The following is a 24,122-nucleotide window of genomic DNA, read 5'->3' as shown; positions in this document are numbered from 1 at the left end:
TGTGTACAGTTTTATGACAATCATCCAAATAGTTTAGAAGCAGTAAGAAAAACATTGTGCTAGCACACAGATGGCCTTGTGCTAGCAGGCAGATGGATGTAAGAAGACAGATGATGGACAACATGCCATGCCAAAAGCTCATACCTATGACCAGTAAAGTGTATGGAGAAAAGCTAAAATCAGTGTTTTTACAAATGGATGATATCTTAAACCAAGTTAAGTTTGGTTTTTCAAAGAAAGATGTATGAGTACCTTATTACAATATATGGGTTTATTTTCAGCTCAAAAACTGGTTTTCACAAAGCAGGGAAAATACAACAAGTACTAGCAGCTCAAGCCAACAAAGACATTCTGAATCATTAAAATTTTTAGTGTAGACATTTTAAAATAATGTATACTATGACAAATTCAACTGCTTGTTATGGATCAGAAGTATGGGGTTATGAATTTACTAGATACTAGATTATGCAATATAACTGGCAAAAAGTATTTAGGTGTGTCTAAAACTACTATTCATACAAATGAGTTTGGGGAGTGCAAAACATACCCAATTTGTACCTTGCAGTGTCCACAATGTATCTAATACTGGAATGCTGGTTGAAGATTGGAAGAATCTTTAATTAGAGCCTTAAATTGCACACAAAATACTGATTAAATTTTCATTAATATTACAGTAATATTTCAAAATCTCAGTGCTGAGGGTTGAGGGGTTCATTCAGATTCTGATTGTTTGAATTTTCAAAGTCAAAAGCAAGAATGATGGATGTATGGATAGAGAAATGGGAAAAGCATTAAAAAAAGTATTACAACAACTGCAAAATGCTAAAGGCACATCTACACACTGGTGTAATATATGTGTACCAAATGTCATGTCTTCAACACTGATGTAATATATGTGCACCAAACGTCATGTCTTACCACTGATATATGTGTACCAAATTTCAAGTCTACATCACTAGTGTAATATAGGTGTACCAAATTTCATGTCTACATCACTAGTGTAATATAGGTGTACCAAATTTCATAGAGATGTCTCAAAATGTTTAGGAGTTTAACCCCAAAATTAAAGTATGGAGAATTGATAAATGCATGGACAGGCAAATGAACAAAAGTACTAAACGTAGGTACTGTGATTTCCAATACAAACATCTGGACCACAAGTTGATTAAACGCATCAGTTTCATAGAAATATCTTGCATGGTTTTGGATTTTAGGCCCCAGAAACATTACTATAAAAGACAGACAAATGGAGCCATAGCTGCCAACCTTCCAGGCTCACAATTAGTGAAAATAGGGATAAAACGTTGTGAATTTGGACAAGAATTCGTGAAAAATACCATGACAATAACTCCATCCACTCTGACCACTCCGACCGTCAATACTACACTATATCAAGTTCGCAATATAAAACTAAAACTCTCCATATATGCAGAAATATTTATTTATCAAGACATGATACTGTGGCAGACTTGAACTTCCTCAACTGCTTGATCGTAAATTTGTTTTCTAAACAGTTCAGACTTCTTGCCGGCTGGTTGATCTTGGTGACTAAAATTAATGATAAATTTTCTGCAGCTAAAGAGGCCCTAAAGTCTTATCTTTCCTCACAAGAGAAAATACACTTTCGCTTGCACTGTTGCTGTGAGGAATGCACAGAAGCTGCAGCACTTTTGGTCCTTCCAGAGGAAAATTTGGAATCGATTTTCGAGTCCGGCAACATTTGTCAGAACAAATGTTTAGCATGGTCTCCAGCTGATAAAGGTAGATTGTGTTCGACAAGAAAACTCACAAATAATACTTCAGCGTTGGTAGCCTGCATTTCTTCCGCCAATTGTTTAAAATATTCTGGAGCTGAAATCTGCGAATTCTTAATTTTCCCATCTTCTACGTGTGTTTTGCAACCGACGTGCTTCCTCACATTGTCTCTGCAATGGCGCATTGAGTGCAAAAAGCATGATGAATATCAATGTTTAATGTCACAATGCACGGCCAATTTTTTATATATTCCAAATTAAACTTCACTTTTTGAGTAATAGAGTTCTTTTTTCCTAGTGGTGAAGATGTTTTCAAAATCGTACATGCAATGCTGAACCGTAACTCAAATCAGTGTTGGTGACGCATGAGCGGAGAAAAATTCCAGTTAGGCCCCCGTTTCTCTCAAAAGCATTTGTAAAACTACTCTTATACATACAGATTAAAATAGGCTAAAATGCTTGCTACCGGGCCAACTGTACTAATCGGCTGTGTGTGTGTGTGATTTAGATTTTTAATGTAGCTTTAACAATTTTTCAGTCATATCGCTACGATGTCTGCAATGTGGCAGTTTATACTGATGTCTAGCACTGGGGCATCATGCCGCAGACATGTAGCATGATGTCCCACCCAGTCACATTATCCTGACACCGGGCCGACCAGTCCTAACACTAACCTCTTAATGCTGAGCGCCAAGCGAGGCAGCTGTTAGTACCGTTTTTGTAAGTCTTTGGTATGACTTGGCCGGGGATCGAACCCACGACCTCCCGCATCACTAATCGGCTGTAGATCTACTAATATCGCGACCAGCAGTACTGGACCGTTTCGGCAACTGCAAATATCACGACTAGCGCTTAACGGGAAATCGGTTATTTTATTAAACATTTAAAATAATTGAGGATTGGAGAATCTGTGAATTTTTGGTTTGTGGCGTGAATCCGAGAATCGCTGAAAAAGTCGTGAAATTCACACCAAATTCGTGAGGGTTGGCAGCTATGTGGAACCCATTTCTAGGTCCCCTGCAAATTTCACAGGACCTGGGATAAAAAGAAAGGGGATCAAACAGCAATTAAATTTATTTTAATGGATATATACAATGGAACACGAATTATTTTATAAATACAAAAAGCTTTCAAATCTATACAAAAAGAAAATTATAATCTAAAATACAATTACAAAACATACTGAAATTCAAATTAAAAAAATACTGACATACTTATAAAATATGAAAGCTAATTAAACAATGAATGACATATATACAATTATTTGATATGTCAAAACATATTTTGACAATCAAAAGTTTTTTGTTCTTTTTTACATGTCATTTAAGAATGAAAACTGTATGTATGTATGTATGTATGTATGTATGTATGTATGTATGTATGTATGTACTATTAACAAACTTCTAGAGGAGGCCACAAAAATGAATATTATATCCATAATTCATTATATCTTTATTACAATGTGTTTTACTTAAGCATTCAGTCCAAACTTACCATAACTGCAGTATCTCTGTTATTATGGCTTACTGTGATGAATACCGAAACAAAGAAATAATAATACACAATTCTACATCATGCTTAATTATCTATACATATTTACAAAAAAGAAAGCAAAAGTTGAAACAAACTGTCATACTCTGAAAATATGCATGTTGCTTTTCTACATATACAATGATCAATGTGTTAGCATTCTTTGCTCTGTGGAGCAAATAACAGCAAAAACCAACACCATCAAAACATTAACAACAGCAATAACAATCAAAATACTAATAATGATAATAATAATAGCTGGAGTACTAATACATTTCAACATTACAAAAAAAATTATATAATAAATAATAATGTGTCAATTAGGATCATCATTTATGTGTGGAGATGCCCATTTTGATTCCCATGTGACAATTCGAATCATCATTTATGTGTAAAAAGATGCCCATTTTGATTCCTCCTGCTTTATGCCATTGGGTTTTAGTTTTGGAGGTGCTGGATCTGATAGGATTCTTTTCATTCCTACTGTCTTGGTTTTAGTTGAGGCTGTGGGCAATTCCTGTTAAAATAATGCACTGAATGTATAGCCAATTAGCATACAATTGTTATCATCACTACCACTACTACTGCTGCTACCACCACAAATACTTCTTTTGTTTTATTATTATTATGTAGCAGCACAAAGAAAAGACCATTAAGCCAGTGACCCATCAAAAATAAAAATCTATCAAGTCTACACTCCACATAAATTTGTACTCCTAATCAGAATACATTGCCCTTGGGTAGGCTATTGTTTCATCGTTTAATCACTGTATCTAAAATGTAACATGCAAATTTACAAATCAGACAAATTATTTCAACTTTTTCTTTCTCTTTTGTAAAAAGCATCATAGAAATTTATGTATTTTCATTTCTTTCTTTCTGCATTTATTGTTTGTTCTGTTATGTGTTTGTGTATGCCACTAAGTCCTGAAAGTGTTGAGGTTAGCTTAACACTAGTTGTGTAATCAGTCTGTCAGTTTTTTTATGTACCTAATCATTTTCTGACCAACATAATAAAAACATGATCTATATGACATGTTTCTATGCAATTGGTACAAATGTTAGTAAATAACATATATATATGCAAAGACTCCCATGAAGTTACCTATTGTCCATCACTCGCCATTTATGAATTATATACTATATATTTATTACTTATGCTTTACTTTGTATCCAAGGCAGCATAAAATATATTGAATATGGAAAATGCATGTGCCTCTAAAACCACTTGCTTGATACATTCATCAAGTTACAAAATAACTTGCCAAACAGTTTGAAAATGAAAATGCGTACTGAAAGACAGTCATAATGTACATAACATTACATACTGTATATCAGTCTTATTAATACAGATGGGGGTGTTGAAAAAAAACAGCTGTAGGCTGCACTCATTTTATATACAATTTCCTTCTTTTTCATGAAGCTTGCTAAATCTTGTCCATAAGAAATAACAGTATGCTGATGGCATGGAATGTTCACTGAATTAGTGGTGATCCCTTAAAAGGTAAATATAAGGCTAAATTTAAATAAGTTTTAGCAACTGGTTTGTAACAGAACAATGATTATTTTCTGATGATGATTAACATATAAAATATTTTCCTATTTTCAGACCCATACGTTTTTTAAATGCTCATTTGTGCAGCCATTTTTAAGGAAACTCATCTTTTATAAATGTAGATAGGAATGACAAAAGTGAGAATTTAACTGAGGCCTCACACTGCAGAATATCTTTTCACTAAGCATTCTGTGATTCCATGAAAAACCTACTGCATATTATGCAAACTAGTAAATAAATTAAACAATGTGAAATGATTCCAGTTATATGTAAAGCATATATTTATGTTGAATAAGGCTATAATTAACAACATATTAAAAATAAAGCTGCTACAGAAATAATGTTGACATTGATGGCTTCTGATGACAGTTAAATGATAAAACAAAGTGATCAGAATGTCGATGGCTTCAAGTTCTTACTGTCATTAAACTGGGTAAAAGGAATGAACACAAGTTGAGAAAAATTAATACTCATTCTCCAAGCTCTAATTGCAAGCACATATTTGCAATGCTCTTAAGAATCTACATTAAAAATATTTTAAAAATCATGTAACTTTTTATAAACAATTTATATCACAAAATATGTCCGGCTATAAATGTCTTTATACTGACATGATTATGCATTGTTCAGCATGAATCCATTACCTGGGAAACTAGAATAACGGGAGGTACTTTCTTTGAAGGTAAGAGTTTGATTTCTGTCCCATGACATAAGCTTGCCTAACCAATTAAGGTCATTAGATCTATGTACAATATACTCATTTCTTAGAGCTATTTACAATATACATCATAGGATGGGCTTCGAATGATATGAAATAAGCCAAGTCCCAAAAAATGAGCAGATTTTTTGCATCATGTGTGCCATTAGAAAATGATGTACATGCTATAACTGACATTAATGCAAAGCTAGGGATAAATTTCTGAATCTCCATTATCTGAATTTGGTGTGTTGCTTTTCAAACGTTTGACTGCTATGCAGATATGTGCTTCTAATATTAGGCTTATAAAATAGTCCAACATTTTCTTTACCATCCCATCAAATTATGTTTTTTTTTCGTAGCAATCTATGGTTGGAAGTTCCAACTGTATTCTCCATTCCTTATGCTACTTATCAATTTCATGCAAGTATAGTTAGTCTCTGTATTTGGCAACTACCATATTCACTGCCATATGGCTGTAATGAATTTCATGCTTTGGATATGAAATGCACTCTAGCTTATGACCCCAGCAGAACTGTCAAAACATTTGTCATGGAATGTGATAATTCTGTGGAAACTTGGATTAGTTTTTAAAAAGTTTTTCTTTGACCTAAAGTTATTTAATTCCTAATCCTTTTACTAAATACTTACCAACTGTTATCTCTCTTACCAATTATTATCTCACTTAAAAACTGGATTAAAATATTACTGTAAGCTTCAATGATAAACACCATGGATCAAACTTTTACAACTTTTAGTGTTTTGATCATTAGTGCAGTAGTTTCCCTCTTGAGAAATCCCTTTATAAGGCCACATTTTCATTACACAATGGGTAGCCTCATAGCCACTGTATTTTAAGTACAATGGTCCCCATAGTAATTTTATATTCATTCACCAAATATATTACCTAATGAAGCATACAGTTTCAGTAAACAACACCTCAGTTAGTGTGTGTGTGTGTGTGTATGTGTGTGTGTGTGTGTCAACACATACTGCCAAGGAGAAAATCACAAATTTTATTTTCCCTGGCATCATGCTGAATGTATTGAATCAAGAAAAGAAATATGTCTGGCAGCCCTGGACAAGTAATACATTTCTCTGGGCAAGTAAGATTTAATGTTACTTGCTTAAGATTTCATATAAAATGTGATGGAAAAATCTAGCTTTAGGTGCACTGCCATGACAATCTTAATTACAGGTATGTCAAACAGCTTTATCTTGCATTTCCCTATATAACTATGACAATCTTAATTAAAGCATGTCAAACAGCTTTATCTTGCATTTCCCTATATAACTATCACACTCTTGATTACAGGCATGTCAAACAGCTTTATCTTGCATTTCCCTATATAACTATGACAATCTTGATTACAGGCATGTCAAACAGCTTTATCTTGCATTTCCCTATGTAACTATGACACTCTTGATTACAGGCATGTCAAACAGCTTTATCTTGCATTCCTCTATATAACTATGACAATCTTAATTACAGGCATGTCAGACAGCTTTACTTAGCATTTCCATATATGATGTCAAACAGTTTTGCCTTGCATTTCCCTATATAATTGTGACCATATTATGTGCAGAGTGTACTGACCATCTTCCACTTGCAGTAGTCATTTAATTATACCCACATCATGGTGTGACATCAAGGTGTTACATGTCAAATTAGACCTGCAATCCACTGTAGTGTGAGTATTAACTTGTTATAGATTTATGTCAGGCTGGGTAAACAACTGATGTCGGGCCTTGGAAGATGGATCTCAAATACATAAGGTATAATCCATTAAATGGCCTGGCAGACCCCTAATTCGATTGGTATTGTCTAGTGATATTGGTACCTGCTGAGTGAAGTAAAAGATATGTTTGAATTATTTTAGTATGTCAATGAACTAAACTGAACATACTGTATTAGCCAGCCTGTAAGTCGATGCGAAATATAAGTCAAATCAATAAATTTGGCAAATTTTCCATTCTTCATCCATATATAAGTCAATGCTGAGTATAAGACGAGGCCAGATAAATACCTCGGGTTGTGTTTTTCACCTTGTTCCACACAGCATCGCGAATTTTATCTTATCTTTAACTAAGTAACCTTTCCAGTCAGAATCATTTAATGTAACTAAAAGTACCTAATTTGTTTCACATAAACTGTTTTAAATGTATTATGTAGCTATATATAATGATGCTAATCTGAAAATTTATTGAGTTACAGAGAGGATAAAACTCGCAAAGCTGTGTGGAATTAAATTATAATAAGAGAGGATTTGTTGTTGTTGTAGGGTTTAACGCCATTTTTCAGCACATGATAGGCTATACATGGCAGCCAGTATTAATGGTGGAGGATGAACCCGGAAAAACCCCGGAAAGAACCACTGACCCACGAGAAGCTACTGGCAAGCTTTCTCACATACCCACATTGGCTGAATCCAAGACTCGAACCCACACAGACAGAGGTGAGATGGCAGTGATCCATAATGGAGAGCGCTTTAGACCACTCGGGGCCCCAGCTACAGAGAGGATAAAAACTTGCGAAGCTGTGTGGAATTAAATTATAATAACTTCTGGTTTCATAATTATTAAAAGTATCACTGTATGCTATTTTGGATTACCAGCAATAGGGAAATTGCATCATTAATACTAAAATGCTTTTTCCAGTTTGTCTTGTGGGGGATGGGGGAAAAAGAGATACAGAGAGTAGAATGCATATGTATTCCATCACATTTTTCTTCTTGCACCTCATGATCAAAATAAAATATGGTCTGATCCACAAGAGAGAGAGAGAGAGAAAGTTCAGCTCTTCATGTGTTTTTTTTTACCTCATTGCCCCCGTGTTGCTGAAGCTTTTGTCAAAAAGAAACAACATTAACAAATGAAACAGTAAATGTAAACTATGAAACTACATACCATACTCCTTCATGGTTTAAATATTCACTGTAGTTACATCTATAAAGACTCCATAAGGTTCAATCCCAAGAATGACCATTTAGCATGCTGTCTAATTTTCCTTGCAAGTATAACAACCTCTCCATTCGCAACAAATAAGATTTTTTTAAAGTGCATGTGATCTTCCTGTACTTAGGCAGCAATTGTTTTTGATCTTTGCTCATGCTAGATGTACTTTAAATTGCTGTCCTTCTGTTAGCATGTTCAAAAATGTCACTGGCTGAGAAATTTACATGAGTAAACCACCTGACATTTCCTTTCATTATATGGTACATATTCACAATACCCATTGGTAGCCTCATTTCCCAACTGGTAGCCTTGCTAATCTGATCTGGTCTGCCGAATCTTGACTTCAAACAGGTGTTATCTTGGAAAACCTGACTACAGCTGTAGCATATTTAATTAGCATGTAGAGACCACTTCAAAACCATGTGATTCATGTAATAATGGAAGTGGCATTAAAAACTAAAAGGAATTGCTTACCTAGTGGTATTAATAGATAAGGGAATATAGTACTGCACTTGTACATGAGTAAGATCGGTCATCAGGTAAGTGAACAATATAGATTTACAATCGTGAAGACATCTGTCTATCTGTCTCTCTTTCTCAATAGGGCATATGTTTTATTTAAACATTAGGTGCAAGAAGAAAATTGTGATGGAATATGTCTCTGTCATGGTTATTCATCTTCTAACTTGTCAATTGCAATGCACATATATGTCATCAAATTTAAACAATGTACATAACAAACAACATACATTACTCGTGCATGCTGCTTTAGCACAGTTACATCTGATCAATGTTAATTTTTAATGCTGGCGATCATGTAATTATTCAAAACACTCAATGTCAGATCCTATATTTTTTCATATATGATCTCTTCCCCAAAATGACATATATATTTTACACACTATTTTTTTATACCTTTGGAGAATTATTTTCCATACGAAAAATACAATGAAGTGATTTGGATGACATAATCCATATATAAATCTATTCAGAGTATACGACGAAGCTAAGATTTTCTGGTCAAAAAGTATAGTCTTATATGCTGGCAAATACAGTAACTCTTAACCAGAACAAGTGTAGCATGGTCAATCCACCTTGTGTGTACTGTTGTCAAACTGAGAAAATGCAAACAGCAACCCAGTTGTCACCTATATTTGAAAACATTTACAAATTTTCAGAAAAACAATAGACACGCTTATCAAGTAACACAGGATTATCTCTGGAGAATTAAGCATTACAAAGATTATCTCTGGAGAATTAAGCATTACAAGGATTATCTCTGGAGAATTAAGCATTACAAAGATTATATCTGGAGAATAAAGTATTACAAGGATTATCTCTGGAGAATTAAGCATGACTGATGAAGTATAGGTTTTCAAGTAACATTATTAAAAATAGTTTTCTGTACCTTTCATTCTGTAAACAAGCTCCATTATCAACTAGGTGTTGTCCCCCTTTAAAATTAAACATACAACAGTTTAAAAAGTAATGGCAAATATACCAGTGACTATTACAATAGTCATGACAAACCAATTATGCTAATTACATATGGAAATTAACATAAATCAATCTTCTTCAGATGAAAAACCTTGATTATTTTTTATCCAGTTCCCCTGATTTCTTTTTTGCATCTGATTTTTTGGATTCTTTGCTTTCTGAAACTTTACGTTTTGATTCCCTTTTCTTGTCCTTTTCTTTGAAATCATTTGACTTTCTTTTTACAACTTTACTGTGGTCACCTGATAATTTTCTTATGTGTCCAAGAAACCCTCTTTGAACATCGCCAGAATTTTGCACTGACCCTTCCTCTCTCCATTTTCCATGTACATCCTTAATATCTTCATAAGTATGTTTATTAAGAGCATGTTGTTTTGCAAATGCCGTCTCATCAGGAACAGTCACTTCCTCATAAACATGACCTCGAACTTTCCTCATGTCGGAAGAATTTTTATTTTTACTTTCATCAATACTTTGGTATTTTGTTTTAGCTTTAGCTTCATCTACACTTTCATAATTAGGATCAAACTCTGATTCCTCCAAAGAACTGCTAACCACCACAGACTGATAATCAGGATCAAATGATGCTGCCATACAGGCACCCTCATTTGGGGTTGCTGAAGCAACCATAAAATCACCCCCTGAGGGTGTCCGTGAGTGAGTCATATGGGGGCTGACTGGCGAACTGGGACTGACATTGTAATAGCCACCTGAATCTCCAGGTTTTCTTTCAGTGAATCGCTTGGTTATCTCCCCTTGATGAACTCGTGCCATCATATGTAGACTATCTAGTGATGGTGGAGCTGGAGCTATAATAATAATAATAATAATTACTGTACATCAATTATTACAGCATAGGTAAATTTTGGTAAAATCAAATTTTAGAAGTGTAATTTTATTTTTATGCTGTTTTTTGGCCGAAGTGACTGTGTGCATCAGTATTTAATGGATTCTCAGTTCAAAAATGGCTAAATAATGCAAATTAAAGTCTTAAAAAAAGATAAAAAATGAAGAATTGCACAAACACTTTTGGAAAATAAAGCTGAATACCCAGGTTTTCTTTCAATGTGCTGCTTTGATATCCAAATAATGTTAACATAAAGTATAACAAGCTAAAATATAAAAGACAATAAATTTCTGTCAAAGGTACAGAGAATAAAAGGTAAAGATCAAATAAATAAAGTTCTTCAAAGCTTGTGATATACATGGCTCACATTAATCAAATGTTTTGTAAAAAGTCCTTTATAAGATTAAAATTGATGCATTGTACTTTAGAACCATACTATAATACAACACACTTATTTTGGCTTATGGCAACATCAAATTGCCACACCATATTGTGATATGCAAGATACAAATTTAGAGGTAAAATCATCATATATTCACAATTTTTCACTGGGTACCAAGTTTGGGCTTGCTTCAAACTACAGATTTAAATATATACAACTTGTGTTTTTGGCTTGCTGTTATCCACAGTTTTAAAGGCATACAATCTGTGGTATTAGCTAACTGCTTGCCACAGGTTTAAAGATATACAGCCTATATTTTGACTAGCTGCTAGCCAGTTTTAAAGGCATACAGCCTGTGTTTTTGGCATGCTGCTAGCCACATATTTAAAGGCATACAGCCTCTGCTTTTGACCTGCTACTAACCACAGATTTAAAGGCATACAGCCTGTGTTTTTTGCTTGCTACTAGCACAGATTTAAAGACATACAACCTGTGGTTTTGGCTTGCTACTAACCATATATTTGAAGGCATACAACCTGTGTTTTTGGCTTGCTGTTATCCACAGATTTAAAGGTATACAGCCAGTTTTTTTTGCTTGCTACTAGCCACAGATTTAAAGGCATTCAGCCTGTGGTTTTGGCTTGCTACTAGCCACAGATTTAAAGACATACAACCTGTGGTTTTGGTTTGCTACTAGCCACAGATTTAAAGGCATACAGCCTGTGTGTTTGGCTTGCTACTAGCCACAGATTTAAAGGCATACAGCCTGTGTTTTTGGCTTGCTACTAACCACAGATTTAAAGGCATACAGCCTGTGTTTTTGGCTTGCTGTTATCCACAGATTTAAAGGCATACAGCCTGTGTGTTTGGCTTGCTACTAGCCACAGATTTAAAGGCATACAGCCTGTGTTTTTGGCTTGCTACTAACCACAGATTTAAAGGCATACAGCCTGTGTTTTTGGCTTGCTGTTATCCACAGATTTAAAGGCATACAGCCTGTGTTTTTGGCTTGCTACTAGCCACAGATTTAAAGGCAAACATCCTAAGTTTTTGGCTTGCTGTTATCCACAGATTTAAAGACATACATCCTGTGTTTTGGTTTGCTGCTAACCACATATTTAAAGACATAAAACCTGTGTTTTGGCTTACTGCTAACCACACATTTAAAGACATACATCCTGTGTTTTGGTTTGCTGCTAACCACATATTTAAAGACATAAAACCTGTGTTTTGGCTTACTGCTAACCACATATTTAAAGACATACATCCTGTGTTTTTGGTTTGCTGCTAACCACAGATATAAAGACATACAACCTGTGTTCTGGCTTGTTGCTAACCACGTATTTTAAAGACATAAAACCTGTGTTTTGGCTTGTTGCTAGATACAGACTTAATACAACCAGTGATAATTCTGTCCAAACATTAGTCCCCCCCAGCATACTTAATATTTCACATGTAAAGACATAAGATAATATAATTTTTGCACCACCACAAAAATTTCCACAAAAAGAACAGCATGCACTTTTGTAATGTTAAGAACCTGAACAACTAGCTTAAGTTATTGGATTAACAGATTGAGATAATGCTTTCCTGTTATATGAATTTTTCCCAATTTTTTTCATATTGTGACTAAATTTGACAATCAAATACATGTACCACATACATTTATTAAAATGGTTGTAGAGATAATGCAGATAGTAATAAATTGGAAAGACAGAGTGTGCTAACCATCTTTCCCTTATATTGTTGTGGCTGTTACCTAATTATTGGGTAAGCACTCACTGTAAGGCCTTTCAGCATCAAGTACAATACACATAGCAATTTAGTTGATGGCTAGGTTGATCCCAAACTAGGTCTAAAATATCGAATGGAATTAGTACCCATGAAGTGAAATACGAGAACTGCCTTAACATATCTTTCCACTAACATTGATACTTCATTCTGTCAATATTTATCATTCATCATTCTGTATTTGTGCTTTCTTCAAACTGCATTCATTTCATTTGCATTCATTTTGTATGTTGTTTGCATTCCATTTTTGTTTTACTTGTAAAATTGCTCATTTGAAGGTTTGTACCTATCACCAGCTGATAATCATTTATTTTAAACTCCTATGAAGTTATGCTCAATTTAAAGTCATGTGACTTATTATGTATCATTTACTATTCTGCATTCTGAGTTTACACTTGTGCCATTTCTTCAAAATGCATTCATTCTGCATTCTCTTTGCATTAATTGTTCTTTCCAATTTGGTTTTACTGGTTAAATTACCCATTTTTGGACTCTGCACTTGTACTAAAAAATAGGATAGCCCAATGTCCAAATTTCCATCCATATCTAGATGAGGCCTCCCCCATATTCTAAGTGAGCTGATTCTTAGATTTGTCAAAAGTAAAATGTTAATTAATTAGCCTAACAAAATCTGGATAGCCAATGAAATGTATCATTTTTATTGTGAAGTTCTTGAAGGACAAAATTATATTATTAATATTCTTCCCCCTGCTGAGGCTTTCTTTAAAGCTTACTCACCTTATGAAGTTTATCTGCTTAATGAAGTTACAAGGTTTGTGTACTGTCATTTATGAATAATAATGAGATGTCCTTTGCTCATGCTTACAGGGTAATGCATCACTGGTTAAATATATTCAGTGGTACCTATGCAAATGTTTGACAATTAACCAAAGCTATGGGACTAGTGACTTATAAAAGCATCCATGACAATGTCTTTCACTTTAAGGGCACAGTGACTGCCTTGTATTTTAATCCTTTTTATTAAAATATGGTGGCTGCTGATTCTGTTGATATATTAATCAGGTGTTTTCTGTAATTGTGATGCAGCCACTGTATCTTAACTAACTACAAAACCCGAGTCTGTTCTTTTAACTAATTCATATTAAAATAGCATGGCTCTGCAATTTCATTTCTGTTCTCAACTTCAATCATGCAACATGAGATGATTTTTGCAGCTTTAGAAAACTAAACTGCTTCAAGTCTCCTGAATAGATTTTCCTGTTGACAGCAATGAAAAACTGACCTGAGTGCAAAACTGAAGACTGAGATCCCAAAAGCAATGGTATATGCTAAAATTATTAAGAATACCATGCCTGAACATGCATTAATTGTAAGTTGATGCACCAAGCGAGGCAGCTGCTAGCACCACTTTTATAAGTTTTTGGTATGACTTGGCTGGGGTTTGAACCTGTGACCTCCTGCATCTGAGGTGGATGCTCTAACCACTAGACCACTGGAGCGGTTATGTTAGGCATCAACTCCTCTACAGATCAATGCAAATGAGGGGGGTTCACACTCATGAACAATATCAAAAGCATAAAAGAAACCAAAACACATCAAATACTTAGGAACCTCAGCTTCAGCCAGTAAGGTGGACATTAACATAGTCTAAGTTTCCTCTGACCCATGTCACCCCATTTTTGATATTTGGAAATTTATGTTGGGGTGTAGGGTCAGAGTCCATTCCCTATCGAAAAGTTGGAATCTGCCAACACCATTTAGGTCATAAAGTCACGTGATATCGACAATAAACAAATTTCCAAAGTTGTTGTACATAGAATCTGGACATATTACATAGATGTCACTTAATGTCTGTAAATAAATATAATGCATACTTAATTCTCAACATATTTATTCTGAGAACAACGACCACAAACCTGTCGGTATCGCAGCAGGGTGGAGAAAACCATTTTCAAGAAGTACCGAACACGTGTCAGCAATGTTTTTGTTGGTGTCATGTGACAGCCACAATGACATGTGCTTTCTGTGTAGTGAATCAGGTTTTCTTCAAATTGCTGCAACATTTACAGATTTTCGGTCATTGTTTTCACAATAAATATTTTGAGAAGTTTGTTTTTTCATTTTTCTATAAAAATTATGTGACTTTCAATTATATGTTCAATTTGTTTTCCTACAGCAACACTAGAAATGGTGTATTGTTGCTATCATGTGACTGTATGACCTCTGATGTCATTGACATGTAGGTTGTGAGAGTTGTGTAGTCATGTGACTAGGAATGCAAATGGCCAGATCCAGGTCAAATTTCATCAACGATGTACTTTCGTCTTGTCTGTCAGCGGATTAAAGACATAACGAATGCTATGACTGCAATTTCTGAGAAAATAAATCATATTCCTATCAATCTGATGCAGGTATACCTCGATGTAAGGTCGTTCAAGTTTGCTAGGCCAGCTAGTAAGTAGCTACACCATGCCGACATCAAATGGTGTCAGCGAATTCCAATTTTTCAATAGGGAATGGACTCTGACCCTACAACCCAACATAAATGTCCAAATATCAAAAATGGGGTGGCAAGGGTCAAAGGAAACTCGGACTGACATTAACAGTGCAAATGGACAAATATTGACATCACAGCCTCAAAGAAAATATTGTTTTAGGTCAAATGGAATCAAAATTTAAAAAAAAAATAAAGTCAGATGTAAATAAATTTTGAAAACACTGTATAGCATAAACAATTTTGGTATGGAATACAAGACAATCATGCCGTAAACAATGTTTTTAAGGAAACAAAATCAAATCAAAATTTTAAAATACAAGGTTACAATTTTTTCTGAAATACATTATTTTGTGAGGAAATAAATGCAGAAAATGAGTTAATCAAAAGCAGTTTTTAATTTCATAATGTGTCAAAATAATAGCAAAAAAAAGGATGGATCTTTGGGGCAAGTGGAATTTGAGTCACAGCAAGATTTTTCAAAACTATGTGTTTTGGGTCTACATTTGGAAGGCATTTTTTTAGTACCTGTTGTCACTGAATCATTTTTTATTTCTAATTGATAAGATGTGCTGCCCAATCTAAATACAATCAATGTGTGATTTTGTGTAATTACACCCAATCTATAGTCAATCAATGTGTTATTGTGTGTAATTACACCCAATCTAAAGTCAATCAATGTGTTATTGTGTGTGATTACACCCAATCTAAAGTCAATCAATGTGTGATTGTGTGTAATTACACCCAATCTAAAGTCAATCAATGTGTTATTGTGTGTGATTACACCCAATCTAAAGTAAATCAATGTGTTATCGTGTGTAATTACACCCAATCTAAAGTAAATCAATGTGTTATTGTGTGTAATTACACCCAATCTAAAGTAAATCAATGTGTTATTGTGTGTAATTGCACCCAAACTAATGTCAATCAATGTATTATTGAGTGTAATTATACCTAAGGAGCTAAGTTTGTATAAAAAGAACATTGATGGTCCAACAATTTTAACTATATATGATGTACAAATTCCATTTATTATTACTTCAGCATTTTTCAACAAATTTTCACCTTGAACAAAACATTACTCTCTTACAGTACCTCCTGCCTTTATTTCTGTATAATGGTCACTGCTTGCATTCTGCGTCACGTCCTGTTTCACTACAGATCTTCTCACTACTCCATCCCCTGACCCTCCCTCCACCTGGAAAAAAATTAATTCTGAATTCCTTCTGGGTATCAATTTGCATTGTTTTGTGAAAATGACATTTTAACTAGTAAATAAAATATGTGGATCAAAGAAGGAGTTCCATTATTTCCACAGAAGGAATTCTATTGTTTCCACATAAGGAATTCTATTGTTTCCATACAAATAATGTTGGATCTTGAAACTGGTTTTGAGTAACCATGTAATGTATGAAAATTGTTACCCTACCAAATGTAACCAATATACAGCCAAAATTACATCAGCAACAAAATACAAAGTACAGGTAGGAGTGGAAGCTCATAATGTGAAAACAATTTTCATTGAATTAATGAAGTTATGAAAACAAACAAAAAACAAACAATATCAGTACTATTAAACAAGGATTCCATGGAACAAAGAGTGCTGTCTATGAGAGACAGAAAACCGAAGTATATCAGAGAACAAAATTTAGGTAGAAAACCTTAGTATTAGACAGGAAACTTCAGTGTATCAGAGTACAAATTTTTGGAAAGTAAAATCATATCAAAATATTTTAACAAAGAATCTAAACATAATACTGCAAATGCAGCAAGAGAGGAGATCTTAGTTTGAAACAGGAAACCTAAGTATTCAACAGAAATCTTAATAACAGACTGAAAACATTAGTATTAGACAGCAAACCTTAGTATTAAATTGGAAACCTTAGTATTAGGAAATCTAAGTACTAGACAGGAAACCTTAGTATTAAACAGGAAATCTAAGTAGGAAACCTTATTATTATACAGGAGTCCACAGTATTAAAAAGAAAATTGAAGGAATACATTAATACTACACAAAGGTTTCAGTTAAATACAGCAACTACTATAGATAATATTACTTCCAACAGCTTCAAAAAGAAACCTTAATGTTGACAATGATGGCACTGCTGGTAGAAAAGGGATGCATATATTTTGCAACTCATGAATGTAACAAAACTTATAAAATACCATTCTGCTAATAATGTACAGCTGAATTACCGTTTATACAACATTTTTATTCTGATTTCTATAGTTTACCTGAACCACAAGAGTTTATTTTTTATAGAAGTGAAACTCATTAAATCTTAACACCCATTACTATGGAGAAGGAAAGGCTGGGAATCTCATTTCTGGTCTGATGGAGAATCAATCTATCAACAACTGTCAATCAGCTATGGCTAACCAGTGATCCACAAGGGCAAACAAGCCTTGCATAATTTTCTCTTTGTCTGTTGTTAGTCTGAACCTGTGACTACCAAACAGGGACAACTCAGAAACTTAGACTGTTGTTAGTGTGAACTGAGACTACCAATCAGGGACAACACAGATGCTTGACTGTTGTTAGTATGAACCTGAGACTGCCAAACAGGAACAACTCATAAAACTGACTGTTATTAGTCTAAAACTGAGACCCTAAACTGGGACAATTCATACACTTGTCTGTTGTTAGTCTGAGCCTAAGACTGCCAAACAGGGACAACTCAGACACTTAAACTATTCAATTATACAACATATAAAAAAATTTCTTCCTATAAATTTGTTTTTGTGTCTAAATATGGCAAAATTTCAACTATACATGTCCAAAATCATTGATGTTCTAATTTTAAATTAAATTATTAAAGAAAATGTTGAATTTTTAAAAGTTGATAAGCTATGGAGTAGATAAAATTTATAAGTTAATTTTTCCTTTCCTCTTACATTTGGCACCCACTGTGTGGCCATGTTTTGAACAAAAGACACTAAAAAGCATGTGTGTGTGTGATTAGGGTTTTTAACGTAGCTTTAACAATTTTTCAGTCATACTGCTATGATGTCTGCAGTGTGGCAGTTTAAAGTGATGTCTAGCACTGGGGCATCATGCCTGTAGCATGATGTCCCACCCAGTCACATTATCCTGACACCAGGCCGACCAGTCCTAACACTAGGCCAGGTGAGCTAAAACCTATTAATACAACATTCCACTGTTAGACTAAAACTAAAGTGATGTAATGAAACTATATGCTATATTCTGTTGTGAAAACAGTAATATGTATTATTATATACTCATTTTTGTCCCTGTTAACTTTACATTGTAAGAATTGTGCAATATTTTACAATATTGCATACGTTCATATTACACTCATGTGCATGACATGTGTGCCCAATAGTGTATTAGGTACTACTTTGTAAAACAAATCATGTACATTCATGTAGTAGATCCTAAATACATAAGCGCAGATTCATAATTATAACATTATTAATGCACACATAACTCCAGCCAGAAAATTTGAACTTATTCACATGCTAGACATAAGTTTCAAAAGAAAATGGCATTTTTGTCTACTTAAAATTGAAATTTGGAGTCATATTGTGAATGAATGCGTACTGCAGCAAGTTTTCCATTTGATCTAGAATGAACAGATTTTGGTATTTTTGTCGATTCTATGAAATTCTGTAATTAAGGGCTGGATTTATATGTGACAATTCCACATTAAATACATCAGACTGAAAAAGCGAGGGAGAAGCATGTTGACATAAGTAATGTGTAATCAAGACTGAGAACCTATGACATGGCTCATGTAATTCGGATTTCCATTACTAAGAAAGTATATTCTGAATGCAATATGAGGGTGTGCAATATCGTAAAATACAGAATGATTCTGACAATGTAAAGATAACAGAGAAAAAAATGAGCATATAATAAAATAGGTTTTTGTCCTTGCTGCTATACTTGAGATGAAATCTGCTTTTTAGTTACACACTAATAACAATACATGTGCTTACATTTACATGAAATGTCAACCACCTTTTACAACTGCCAACCATTCCTGTATGAGAAATGAATGTGTGAGAAAGAGAGACACGTACATGCAGATGCATGTTGAGGAGAACTGCTATCATAGTAAGTTATCTTCTACTGTGTTATTTATTAGCAATTGAGCTTATCTGATTATCCACCAGTTGGAAAGGAGAAAACGTTTTCCACATTTACTAACTGGACCACCCTTTTTTCTGTACTATGTACATGTATGCATTTCCTCCCTGGATATTATTTGTTTTTTATTCTACTTTGGTGTCCACAGTTTGTTCAAATGACTTAAAACTTAGTTTTGGTTCCCAAAGATTTAATGTCATTTGGGCAATTATAGATTCTGTCTCAGTAATTTCATTCTGTTGGAATAAATGACAACCCCTATCAAAATAAATGTTGTAAATGGTGTTTCATGGAGGTAGGGGGAATGAACTGTTTCCTTTGTACTCATTCCAACTTCTTTGCAAGGATAGTTTTGTCAAAATATAACAAATCAGTGGAACTCATGTAACTTAAATGATATTTTCTTGAAACTTGGGAACAGTTCTGCAGTATGTGTCATGTGGACTGAAAGAATGTACTGCATTACATAAAACTGTTTCTACCTCAAAGTAAGAAGTATACAAGCTTAATTCCTACCAAAAGTATTTCAATCATTTTGCTTTTTCATCAATTTTACTTTAAACTTGGTACTATTAAATTTGACAGATGACCAAAACCCACAATTATACTTGACTGAACTGTTAACAAAAGAATTCAGCAATGAGCATTTGGTAGTCTTCTTATAAACAGTAAGTATACAGTGAATCACATGTCTGTCTTGCTCCTCATTGAGACGGAGTGATTAAAATCACTGTACCTTTAAATTTTCACATTTTTGAATATTCTCATGAGATTCTTAGCTCTATAATTTAATTTTTATCTCTAGTAATACATGTCATGCTAATGTATTTTATTATGTAAATGTAAATCTTTGAATATTCAAAAGCATTGTACCACTTACAAATAACATCTGAATTATATACTGTAGCTCAGATGACAAATAAGTTTCACACAATGAAGTGGACATCCATTATTACATGACTATATGGCAGCAACTTTACAATGGGGGCAATCAAAGCATAATTTGGTCACTACAAGCAACGACATGGACATTCATGATGACCACTATGTTAGGTCCATAATGGACAACAGCATGATGACCACTGTACAAAGTTCCATGATGGACAATAGCATGATGACCATTGAGCTAGGTCCATGATGGATATCCATGATGACCACTATGCTAGGTCATGATGAACATTTATGATGACCACTATGCTAAATTCATGATGGACAGCAGCGTGAGCCGACTAATTTCCACTAAAGAAATCTGGATTTTCCTAAATCCACAATGCATGTACTGTACAGCTTAGTGAAGTTGCACCAAACCATTTGGAAAGAGACAAACCGAGAAGAACAGATGGCCAAACAGTGGCAGATATGACTGATGGACAGGTAGATGCTATCACAATATACTAAGATGACAAAACAAAAATTTGCAGTGAATGACAAAATACCCTTTACATAGCATCAATATTAAATAACATGTTTATAACAAAATACCCTTTACATAGCATCAATATTAAATAACATGTTTATGGAAACCTACTGTAGCATACAAGTTGTCTGCATCAGGTAGGACTTCATACGTGTTCTGGGCAACACGTGCATTCATACTTGCAAGGGATTCCCTTGCTGTTACTTTGGTGTATGGTGGCTCCTTTTTTCCTGAGGAATAAAATAAATAATTGAAAAATATACTTCAAGACAAGAAAATAATTACAAACTATATTCACATTTTATGTAGATGGTGATTTCTTATACTGGCTGTAAAGAAACTCAAAGTATTGAGAAATATCAAAAGGGTATAGGGTACTACATTAAACAAAATCAATATTATTAAAATAACTTGCAAGATAAATTTATAATCATGTCCCTTTCCTAGGATCATAAACAATACCAATATCTCTCTAAATCCAACCAATCTTAATAATAAATGTATTATGTCTTGTCATATCTTTCTTTCTTAAATGACAAAAAAAATCCATAACATTTTTTTGTAAATATATTCATGCAATTACCATTGAAATGCTACATATGTTGTAATCTACAGATATGTGTGACAGACGTAATGTGAAGTGTAATGTACAGATATGTGTGACAGACGTAATGTGAAGTGTAATCTACAGATATGTCACAGACATAATGTGAAGTGTAATCTACAGATATGTGTGACAGATGTAATGTGAAGTGTAATCTACAGATATGTGTGACAGACGTAATGTGAAGTGTAATATACAGATATGTGTGACAGACGTAATGTGAAGTGTAATCTACAGATATGTGTGACAGACGTGATGTGAAGTGTAATCTACAGATATCTGTGAAAGATGTAATGTGAAGCTGTTTACATTTGCAACATGCACACTGGCGAGAATGTCTGCAAATCTCTATGCTACTTTCACATACTGTGGCTGAAATTCATTACCAGTTGTACTTGTGGAAAATATGATCAAAGCACACAGTCGATTAAAATGGCTGCTCCCACGTGTTCAAAAATCAGCCAGTATTAACCTAAAGTACACTAACTTTTGTAGGTACTAAAATAAGGATAATGAATTTTGCAAGAGTAAGCAATACTAGCTTTGAAAGTTCAACAAATGAACTACAGCAAGGAAGTCAAAAAATTTTTACAGGATCATTTTACATTCGACTTCAAGGAATTGAAAATGAACAATTGGAGGTAACGGTATTTTTATATCTGCACATCTGTAGTTAGGCCAAGCTGTATAATCTATAACCAAAAGTGAACCCAGCAATCATACATCAAAACAAAGGAAATCAAAATTTCTTTTAACAATAATTACAAGATTTTTTTTTTAAATAACATGGATAACCAGCAAAGAAAACCTGGGGAATTTATTCTTCTTTACAAATCAAACCATATACAAAGTATAAAACCAATATTTTTTCTACTAAAATATGTTTCTTCAATAATATGATCATAATACCTTACGAGAACTACTACTACCACCTCACAAATCCAGCCCTCAAAGGCTAAAACACTGTAGCTAAAAAGCTGAAAATTACCTGCCCACCTGTGTGGCAGTTAGAGTGATCTAACCTCGATATAGAGATTGGCGCCAAATCCCATGAATACTTCCATTACTACTGGATCTCCATACTACTGCATGGAGGCTGCTTGGGTGCAGGTGTATTATGATCAGGTAAATATTATTTAATACTTTACTATAAAAAAATTGTTTCTTCTTTGAATACATTACTCAATCATAATATCTTAGGAGAACAGGTAAGGGGTGGAGAAAGTTACATTCCATTATCCAGCAGAGGCCATCTATGGGCCCCTACCACATATGAGACAGCTTCTAGATAACCCAAATGGGCAATAGACTTCATTTTCCTCCCACAAATCCAATGGAAGTCATGTAGTTGTGGTCTTAGGAAGCTGTTGAATGACCCAGGAAGATATCCTGTTGCACCATAGCCATGGGTCCTACCACACCAAGCTGAACCTTTTGTGATGAAATATCTCTGAGATAAAAGCTGAAGAAAGTCGACTCTGAATGGCATCCTATGGCATGGATAATGTCAGTTAGGTAGCAGTTTGGCTCAAATGCAATGCTTGCGATGACTACCCTAACTTTGTGAGCTGAAATTTCCTGATATGCAGAATGAATAACCCATTTTATCCAGGATGAACGTGTCTGTGCTGATATGTCATCCTTTCCCTCTTTGTGGGGTATGAAGAGGCATGATCTTCCTCAACACACAGATTCAGTCATTTTAAGTACCACTTCAGAGCTCACACTGGGTCCTATAGATGACCTTGAGATGAAGTGTCCAGAATAGACAGGTATTAAACTACAACACTCTGATTCTTCATAAATGGAAGTCCATGAAAGCAGAGGTCATCATGAGTTATTCTGTCCCATTCTGTCAGAACTGTAAGTACTGGCAGTTCAGGTCAACTGATAAAGCATGTCTCTTGCTAATTCTGCCTGCTGTCACCAATCCAAGTAGGAAGCAGGTCTTATATGAGTGGCGATCTTTGCTAGCCAAGGTATCAATATGATAACCCTATCTACATCTTGGCAGACTGAACAGATATTTTAGTGCTTTGTCCTAGCAATATCTATTGGATTTCATGAGTTGCCTCCCTTAGTATGTACTATCAAATAACCAATAGCGTGTAACAGTGGTGCATTGTACATCTGCTGGGAATGCTGGAGGCAATTTACTTCAAAAGGATATTTTTTAAATTTTATATCGAAAGTATAACTATGTACCAGATGGAAACCATTATACCGGTAGGTGTGTTTGAGTGAAAGGTATTTGTAAAACATGGAATGGCAGTGGAAAACAGCTTATTTATCAGTCCATTCAAATGTGTGCTCCCTTTGTCTCAATCATGTAGGAATAGTGTTCAAATATGAACAACTTAATTTTGATTGAATATGGTGTGCTTGCCACCACATCCAATGAAATCCACAGACCCAAAGCACAGAAATATCTGCTTGATCTGCCAAGGTGTAGGTAGGGTTATCATATTGAAACCTTGGCTAGTGAAGAAGATGAGAGGTGAACCAAACAGTGTCTTATTCAGTGAGG

The 24,122-nt window shown here is 34.3% G+C and overlaps 1 protein-coding gene across 3 annotated transcripts in view; it reads right to left on the bottom strand.

The window, feature by feature from the left end:
• Positions 1 to 2,817: 2,817 nt before the first annotated feature.
• LOC149784458 (uncharacterized) overlaps positions 2,818 to 24,122 on the bottom strand; it is a 47,347-nt gene continuing 26,042 nt past the window's right edge. For all 3 annotated transcript variants that reach the window (XM_089932540.1, XM_089932542.1, XM_089932541.1), the window contains exons 6-8: positions 21,103 to 21,221; positions 16,559 to 16,661; positions 2,818 to 10,797 (exon numbers count right to left, since the gene is read on the bottom strand). In XM_089932540.1, coding sequence (XP_089788666.1) covers positions 10,085 to 10,797; positions 16,559 to 16,661; positions 21,103 to 21,221 — 935 coding nt within the window. In that variant the 3' untranslated portion in view covers positions 2,818 to 10,084. The remainder of the gene's footprint in view (positions 10,798 to 16,558; positions 16,662 to 21,102; positions 21,222 to 24,122) is intronic.

The sequence above is a fragment of the Sinohyriopsis cumingii genome, chromosome 14, assembly GCF_028554795.1.
Source record: "Sinohyriopsis cumingii isolate HCF-2022 chromosome 14, ASM2855479v2, whole genome shotgun sequence".
Lineage (NCBI taxonomy): Eukaryota > Metazoa > Mollusca > Bivalvia > Unionida > Unionidae > Sinohyriopsis > Sinohyriopsis cumingii.
This window is presented reverse-complemented; position numbering and strand designations above follow the sequence as displayed.